We start from the raw sequence: 8,869 nt of genomic DNA, 5'->3' as shown, positions 1-8,869 counted from the left end.
AGATATGCACGACGTTCGTTATTGTAAAATTGAGCTTTTTTAGATAGTAAATAAGTAATGGAAAAGTATTGTTAAGTACTGGGTTATTGGTGACCTTTTAAAAGTTTTGGCTGTAATTAATAAATGAAAACTTAAGTAAAGTGAAGTAAAGAAAGATTGAGTTAAAAAAATTTTGATTATGTACAAAGTGAAACAATGAAAGATATCCAAAATAAAAAAAAAGAAAATACCACGATGATAAAATTGCAGGTAAAATTTACTTTCAGAAATAAACGCAAATTTCCAATTCATTGCCCAATTTTAGCGCTTTAATTTCCTGATGCAATCAACGACGTCCTCCATAGAGGAATTGGGTAATACAAAATATAAACACACCTAACAAGTATCAACATATTGATTCGCAATAAAAGGTTTAAAATGTTTCATTGTTGTCGCTGTTGACAGTGAAAGAACTGCGATTTTTGACTTATTCTAGAGTCTTAAATTAAATGCATTCCCATCATGGCAATATTAAAAAAATTTCTGATGCCAAGACTTGCGAACATTTACATAATAAGAAATCAACTATGGAGATTATTTCCATTACATGTAACAAGTTCATGCTTTGGTTTAGTGTTGATCAAGTCATCATGTTGTTCACTCGAAATAAACAACAAACTGTAAGGAAATAGAGCACGACATTTCTTTCTATACTCATTTAATTGTTCTTGGCATTCTCCAAAACGTCCAGTTTCAAGGGCTAGCAATACATCAGAACAAACCTGTAAAAAACAGACATTTTTCTTCGTACTATCCTGAGTATTATAACTTTTATATAAACGAAATGATATCTTGGTTAATTAAATATTTGTTTTAATTAACCAAGATATCAAAGGATCAAGAGATGTACGTAGAGGTACCTCCAATGTTCGATTACTCATTTCATTGTGAAGAGATGTTGCCATGGTAATTGCTTCAGTTTGCGCAGTAGTATCAAGAAAGTAGAGCATAGCAGCACCTATAAACAAAAATAAACTTAACGATGATTTATGGTCATTGTTGTCGATTCTACGCATTATGATCAAGTTACCAGCTAACTGATGAGGAAGAGAGTGTTTGTGTTTGTTTAGAAACTCTTTGTTGAAATCTAACAATTCCAATCCATGATACAATGGTTTTGTTTCTTTATTAATAACTTCTTTGATAACTGCCTCGATATTCTTCCTTTCTGAAACTTTTAAAGAAAATAAAATGCATTAAAAAATACCAATCCAAAAAAAGGTGAAGAAAACTAATAAAAGCAACGAATCACAAAGCAAAAATTGCATATAATATTCATTTTATATACACAGTGTACATCGAAGATCAAGAGGTACATGGACATGTAGTATGGACACAACGCGGTTACGAGGGATAAAAACGACACAGTGTACATCCAAGATCAAGAGGTACATGGACATGTAGTATGGACACAACGCGGTTACGAGGGATAAAAACGACACAGTGTACATCCAAGATCAAGAGGTACATGGACATGTAGTATAGACACAACGCGGTTATGAGAGATATACGAAAATAATAAATCATCAATTACCCTTTTTGCTAAATTTAACCAAACATTCGTGCAGTTTTGGATGAGTAGGATCCACAATAACAGCTCGCTTTAAAGATTGTAGCATGAGTAATAGTTTATCTAAAAACATAGACAATCCATATGATGAACATTTCTTCAAAAGCAAAACATTGAAAATTTTCATTTTTAACAGACAAACCTTTCCTATAGTAAATTTCAAAAGCTAATACATGCGTTTCCATATTGTCACCACAAAACGTTTGTAATGGTTTTAAAAATCTTACTGCCTCAGTTAAAGGATCTTCTACCTAAAACATGAAATACAAACAAGAATAATGTAGGCTGATTATGCACCACTGAACAATTATCGTAAGTTTGTCCATTCAAAGATTAAAGCCAGACAACCTGTAACAGCTCAGGGCTAGATAACTCATATACTTCAAATATTTAATTTCATTCCAGGATACCTTCGCTAGATTATTGGCATTAATTTTGCTCTCTTCTGATCCTTCATTCTTCTGACAAGAATCTTTATTCTCTATAACAATTCAACAGTAATGTCAAATATTTACTTGAATATCATTTACAAAAAGCTCTTAAGCCACGCACAAGAAAATTTTATGAAAATAACGTACTCTCTTGTTGTATTTCTGCTTTTTTTGCAGCTCGTCTTTGCTTGCTTTTCTTTTTCTTCAAATCTTTCTCAGACAAGTTGTCGTTGTTGGTGAGCAAGTCCTCGTTATTTCCACACAGCGGTCTATCGTAAAGCTCTATGTAACACTACAAACATAAAATCAAAACGACATTGGTATGTGTGAATACGCAGGGATCCAAGGATAGCGCAAAAAACAAACGCTTGTCTCGTAATTTGAATCAACCATAAAATATTTCAAACATGTATTTCATTTCTCCATTAACTTTATTTAATTCCCATTTATGCATCATGAGGTGAACATCCATTGGCTTCTTGGCAAAAAACATTTTTCAATAAAACCTATAGTCTAAATAAAAACTTGATAACTTCTTTAAGATAATAATCTGAAAACTTGTGCATTCCACTCCACCAACTAATGGAGTTCATAAAGATCAACTGGATCTCCTTGCATCCTCTCGGAGTAACTAACTTTCTCGATCACAATTAGAAAAATCATTTGAGCATGCGCAGTCAAATTGACCAACTGTTTGAGTTCATAGTCGTTACAATAAACAACTGGATCTACACTTGCACCGGTTTCGAAGCAACTTGCTCCCTCAGTCATAAATTATTAGAGAAATCGTCAAATTATGCGCAGTAAACTTGACCAATTGCCTGAGTTCATGGTTACAACAACGACCAACTGGATCTACTAGTTGAATTTTTTTCGTAAATAGCTCGCTTAGACAAAGTATCAAGTTTATTAAAGAAATTATCTGAGCATGCGAGGTCCGCCAGAGACAAATGCGATTTCACAAATGAAACAATGAACATGTCTGAAGGAAACAAGACCATAATATAGATAGATTACATAAAGTATCTATCATAGAACGATAAAGAAATTGAAATCTGAACACATACGTACGTAAGTATGGAAAACACAAATTCTCATATGGAAAATATCGGAGACCAGACCAAGAAAAAGTTAATGTGGTCTCATACATCGTTTCTATGCTTTATCTCTCTGTACATAAAAATACTGAAAAGTTGTTTTACCAACAATAATTGTGTTAAATTTTATCAAAATATTACACATGCAACCAGACAAACGTTAGCTTCGTTTTGCCTGGAGGTAATATTGAACATATTTTAATATTTGTGTGGTTCAAAAACACTCACCTCAATAGCCAACTTTGCTGCTTTAAAGTAGAAATGATGACCTCTTAAGCTGTCTTCAAGCCTCAGTAATCTAAAGATAAATAGTTGAATTAAATTATGAACAAATAGCCAAAAAGAGCCCCGATAATTCAGAAGTAAACTGTTTCAGAAATATAATCTTTTAACTAAAGGATAAAGACATGTTTATTTGGACAACGAAGTAAAAACACAAAATGAAAGAGATTTCACTGATTTTGAGAGTAAAAATTCATAAGAAAATGGAATCTATACAAAACAATGAAAACATTCATAACTACAAAAGTTTTCATTTCTACGAAACAACAAACCTGACGTAAGCACACAACGTCATCTTTCTTAAACAATACGAGTGAAAATCAAATTGGTCTTCGGTAATTTCCTCAAAATGCTAAAGAAAGAAATGTAGATATATTATGTGTAACAATACATTCATTAAGACTTTAAAATCTCATATATATTCTGTATGAAAAAATTTCACCAAACCTTTTCGATTTCGTGACATTTCTTTAAAGCTTCACCATAATTTCCAAGACGTTTATAAGCTCGTCCACATTCAGTTTCGTACCAAATACATTGCATTTCATTTAAATTTTCTGAAGCTAAACTGCCTTCCTGAACGAAAAAAAAACAACAAAAAAACATATTTCAACAACGAAGAGCTTATTTACTGTCGATAATCAATAGGTCAACATTCTCTGTTTGTTCTTTGACTTATTCAAAAGTGTGTTTTTGAATAAGTTCAAAAACATATATACAAATGTGTGTTTGTTTCGTCTTGATGAAATATTTCATAAACTTCGCAAGATAGCGACAAACACGATTATTGTATGCAGCCTTTCAAACTGTAATTGGGACAACATTATCACTAAATGAAGTCCACAATGGCCACTGCAACTGTTTCAGTTAACATGTTTTTAATAAAGAAGTAATGATTTTATTCACTTTTTAGTTCCATCTCGTAAATAATAAAATAATAGTAAGATCTATTTTGTAGAACGTACCCTTGTGAATAATCCACAAGTTCGTTCTGCTTTTGCAATTTCATTGGCTCTCAACTGGTATTTAGCACATTTGGAGTTCACATATCTATCTGCTGTATCTAAAGAACGAGCTTCATCCATCCAATAAGCTGCCTGTTTCATATCTCCACCGTGCTAAATTACAAATAAATAAATTATGAATACATTAAAGAAAATAAGTACATTAAAAATACATTACAAAACAACATAAAACACACATAATCCATACCTTAAATATTCTAGCTTTAATCATATAAGCTTCAATCAATGTGGGCGTGTGTTCTAGTGCTTTATCAATGTAATCTAACGCTAGTTGCGTGTTACCAAGAATGTCGTAATGTTGAGCAAGATAACATTGAGTCCACAGTAAAACTGTCGGAGACTCTAACGTCGATTCTATAAAAACAATCATCTTCATTATGATGTTGCAAAACAACAAGAAAGCCATGAAAATTTATAAGAACAGCTAAATAAAATCCCATCTAATTGATAAATCACTTCACGGTAAATTGATGATAAAATGAAATATGTAATTTTGGAGTTGGTAAAAGATTGGACTTAATCTAGTATTTATAACAATGAACTAAAATGACAAAATATTTTCTTTGTAAATGTAGATCGTCCAGGTCAAAATAAGACTTTTTGACTCTGAAAATGACTACCGTTAAGGTTGTCGAAACGTCAGTCAACAACAACACAAACAGTCCTTCTCAGGACTATACCAACCTGAACGATCTACATTTACAAACATGTAACGATACTCCTGGGTTCAAATCATTTACTTTAAAATATTTTCTGCTATCCACTGGTTTCAATTTGAAGGATGTAAATAAAAGTTCTTCTCACCATTTTCATCAAAACTACTTTGCTTGAGCAAATATTTTTCATACTTGAGAACATTCTCCTCAACAATTTTTACCTAAAAAATTTTTTACTTTTTTGATGAGCTGTATTGTCACATGACTATGAGATGACATCATTGTTGTTTCATACAAGATTTCTGCAATAATCTTTACACTAGAATGACAACAAATTCCAATGAAATATTTTACCTTCTCACTGTTGTTATAAAGACTGCGTAGATTCACAAATAATGGTGGAACACCTTTTCTAATGGCAGATCTCATATATAAATCAAGTTTTTCAGTAAATTCGCTTCCTAAAAAATCATTAGAAAACATGTCTAAACGTGATTGAACAATAGTACACTTATTGTTGATAAGTTGACATGAAATGTTGCAAAAAGTGACCTGACAGAAAATTAAGAGGTAATCGCTTAGGACATTGAGCCCTGGGAAACTTTTCTTCCATTCTTTTATAAATCTTCATTCGCTCTACCACATTTTCTGTTAAAAGAAAGAGACAATTAATCTATACAATATATTATGTAAATTTAAGGGTTGATTTTGAAAATATGATGCTGAACTTATTACAAGAAAAATCTTAATTGATCCATCATTGTCTATCTTTTTAAGTGATAGAATTGTAAAAAACAGTGTGATGAAAATGCATACTTGGTTGTATTGATTTTTCAAGCTTATGATAGTAGCCAACGTTTTCAGGATTTCTATTCAACAATTTCCAGTAATATTGTTCAGCTTCCATGAAATTTCCAAGCTCCAAATTGATCAAGGCTGAAATGATTGTATTGCTATCTGAAATCTTTATCCTTTATCGACAAGATAACAAGGTTCTATTGTGGCAAAACGTTCACTTAGAGGGGGAGACTTGAAATACATAAAAAAATATTGAATATTTACCTTTGAGTTCAGTTATGGCAAGTTTATCTGTTATTTGACGTTCATGAGTTGTGAGATGCTCCAATGCATCGCTCAATTTTCCAGACTCCCGTATTATCATATTTTGATACAACAACATCTCGCAATGCTCATTGTCAACCTTAGTTATCTTAGAAATAGAAAAAATTTAAATTAGAAAAGTAATCACATAAAAAACTAAAATGATTCTTTACTAAAGACTACATACAAGTCTAACTAAGAATAGCAATGTGCTAAGACTACATTCAACTCGTGAAGCCAATTTCTATTCGAAAGTGTTAAACAATGTATGAAAAATTCATTGCAAAACAATCATTCCATAATAGACTCAACTGTTTGACTCTTAGAAAATTCCTCAAGTATTTTGTAAGCCATGTTGTAATCTTTGATAAGATGATGAGAAATAGCATAACCAATCCATGATTGTCGTTGACCAGCTCGTAATTTTAGAAGCTGATAACGAGTTTCCTTAACAAAATAACATTTTTATAAAATCATTTTTCTACATAATATACAAAGTGTGATTTTATGTTATAATGATGAAAAAATCCCAAAATCTAAAATTCTAGAGATTTGCAGCCCTAGACCTATTTCTAACTCTAATACAATGAACAAAAGTGTACAAACCCTATATCCTTCTAAATCACGCATCTGGACTTGTAACAATGATAAATCTCTGAGTATTTGAAGATTTTCCTAAAATTTCAATCAAAAGTTACAATCAAAAAGTTAAACAAGTAAAGTGAATAAAAATTTTAAACTATCCAGTTGGTAAAGAACATAGTAAACTTCTGCCAAAAGCTAAGAAAAAGTCATGCTTTTCTTTGTATGGCAGGAATTGTTTACTTGCTATACAATATCATATACAATATTTCTGAGTGATATTACAATTTACAACACTTCAAGAAATAAATATTCATACTAAAATTTAAAAGCAAAAGCAAGGGACAAGTGACTACATCTCAATTAGATTTCATGTTTACACTTTATGACTGAGCTTAGAAATTAACTGTTTCTTTCACTCTTCCTGCTCCCCAAACATAAGAGAGCAAAAAGAAATTTTAAAATTCATTAAAACATTGCATTTTCTGGCTATCTTTTTTCTAGTAGACAGCACATTTTGCTTTGCAATATGCTAAAGAAGGATAGCAACAACCTGTTTAAGTAAGAGCAACTTTTTTCCAGATACATGCTTGAGATTTTAAATATTGCTACCCAATCAACACAACTGTTAATAAGCACAAAAAAATCAAGATATGAAGAAGTTTGTATTATTTAGTCATAAATCTCTACTAGTCTCTTTTGCAGCATGTGTTCTTGAAAATATAGCAACAACATCACCAATTTGCAAATAACAATGGCTCACGTTACTATTCACAAGTTCTATCAATTTGAAAACTAATTTAAAAAATGGTGTTAGTAAACAAACCTTGTCAAATTTTAGGGCATTTCTATAGCATTTGATAGCTTCTTCATATTTTCTATAAGCTCTCTGAACCAGTCCATAGACATGCCAACCTGATTTTAAGTTAAAGGAAACTACCAAAAATTTCAACCATGAATAAGCACATGTAACATTTTACAAAGATGTAATGCACACTGGATAATCTAGAACAGCTCATACGTAACAATAAATAATCATCAGAATAAGCATTATGTGGTACCAAAAGGATACAGACATGACTGGTAAGGTCATTTCTTAAGCCTTTCTTCACAAACTCAAATGCTTCCTCTTTCCTTCCTAAACAGTTCAGTATCAGACCTTTCATTGCCAGAGTTTCTAGGTAGTAAAGAAATATTACATTTAACAAAGTAAATAAGTTGATCTAACAATTAAACCATTATGAATTAAGTGATTGACAAAAGATCATAATAAAAGTGATAGCAGGGTTAGGGTAGAATGTGCCCACACTAAAGAGTTTGTAAACTACTACACACCCAAGATTCCAATTTCCATGCATAAAAACCTAGTTTTCTCAAAAACCTTGCACCTTGCTACTCAGATGCGCACTACAAACCTTCAAGTTTGGGAATGGAGCTGGTAATTTTTTTAAAATGTAAAATAATAAGACATAACAATCATGGGAGATATTGAAAGATTTTTTTTTATCTTAAAGTCATGGCAATCTTATTATGTCTTATTTCAATCACCATTAAGCTATACTAATCTACAAGTAATGTCATTTTTCATTCTCCATGAAATTTGTGATATTTTAGTCATACAGACATCAAACAGGCTGTAGATTTCTTATATTCCTGAAATACTAACCACCATGTTCTGAATATTTTGGATTAACCAGAATCTGCTTGGCAAACTTTAGTCCATTCTTGTATTGCTTTTGTTCGTAGCATTTCTGAATAAATTTGAAGAATACACAAATCTTTTTTTTTTCGTTACAAGCAACTTCCTGCAACCATGAACTTTCTGCCTACTAAAATTGAACTTGCCATAACATTATTACGAGCTTACCAAAACTCTTTTAAATAAGTTCTGCTCTTTTGGAGGTAAAGTATTCGGCATAATGACTGAATTAAACAATCTAACTCAAAAATATCAGAAAATTTGGCAAAAATTGTAAGCAAGCACGCCGCCAAACCAAACTCATGGCCGACATAGCTCACGCTTCCTGCGAACAGGTGGGAAAATGGGAACTAGGAATAGAAAAGACAATTTCTGTGGCTCTATAGG

The 8,869-nt window shown here is 31.6% G+C and overlaps 1 protein-coding gene across 1 annotated transcript; it reads right to left on the bottom strand.

Annotated features, from left to right (window-relative positions):
• Positions 1-238: 238 nt before the first annotated feature.
• On the bottom strand, positions 239-8,805 carry LOC124447492 (N-alpha-acetyltransferase 15, NatA auxiliary subunit-like). Its single transcript, XM_046998442.1, has 23 exons — positions 8,651-8,805; positions 8,450-8,534; positions 7,856-7,960; positions 7,610-7,698; positions 6,808-6,876; positions 6,514-6,648; positions 6,163-6,310; positions 5,917-6,036; positions 5,653-5,748; positions 5,455-5,561; positions 5,249-5,321; positions 4,632-4,798; positions 4,385-4,537; positions 3,867-3,995; positions 3,692-3,771; positions 3,366-3,435; positions 2,188-2,332; positions 2,020-2,090; positions 1,752-1,860; positions 1,574-1,672; positions 1,070-1,213; positions 900-997; positions 239-761 (listed from the first exon to the last, which is right to left on the bottom strand). The coding sequence occupies exons 1-23, from the start codon at positions 8,699-8,701 to the stop codon at positions 561-563; spliced, it is 2,544 nt and encodes an 847-aa protein (XP_046854398.1). The 5' UTR covers positions 8,702-8,805; the 3' UTR covers positions 239-560.
• Between the last annotated feature and the right edge of the window lie 64 nt (positions 8,806-8,869).

Source organism: Xenia sp. Carnegie-2017, unplaced genomic scaffold (assembly GCF_021976095.1).
Source record: "Xenia sp. Carnegie-2017 unplaced genomic scaffold, XeniaSp_v1 HiC_scaffold_22, whole genome shotgun sequence".
Lineage (NCBI taxonomy): Eukaryota > Metazoa > Cnidaria > Anthozoa > Malacalcyonacea > Xeniidae > Xenia > Xenia sp. Carnegie-2017.
The sequence above is the reverse complement of the archived record's forward strand: the minus strand, read 5'-3'. Positions and strand labels throughout refer to the sequence as shown.

Coding starts and splice junctions, on each gene's coding strand:
- LOC124447492 (XM_046998442.1), bottom strand. CDS start 8,701: ATGCCGAATACTTTACCTCCAAAAGAGCAGAACTTATTTAAAAGAGTT. Junction 3,772..3,866: donor AATGTCACGAAATCGAAAAG/GTTTGGTGAAAT, acceptor TTCTTTCTTTAG/CATTTTGAGGAAATTACCGA. Junction 998..1,069: donor TCTTCCTCATCAGTTAGCTG/GTAACTTGATCA, acceptor TTTTGTTTATAG/GTGCTGCTATGCTCTACTTT.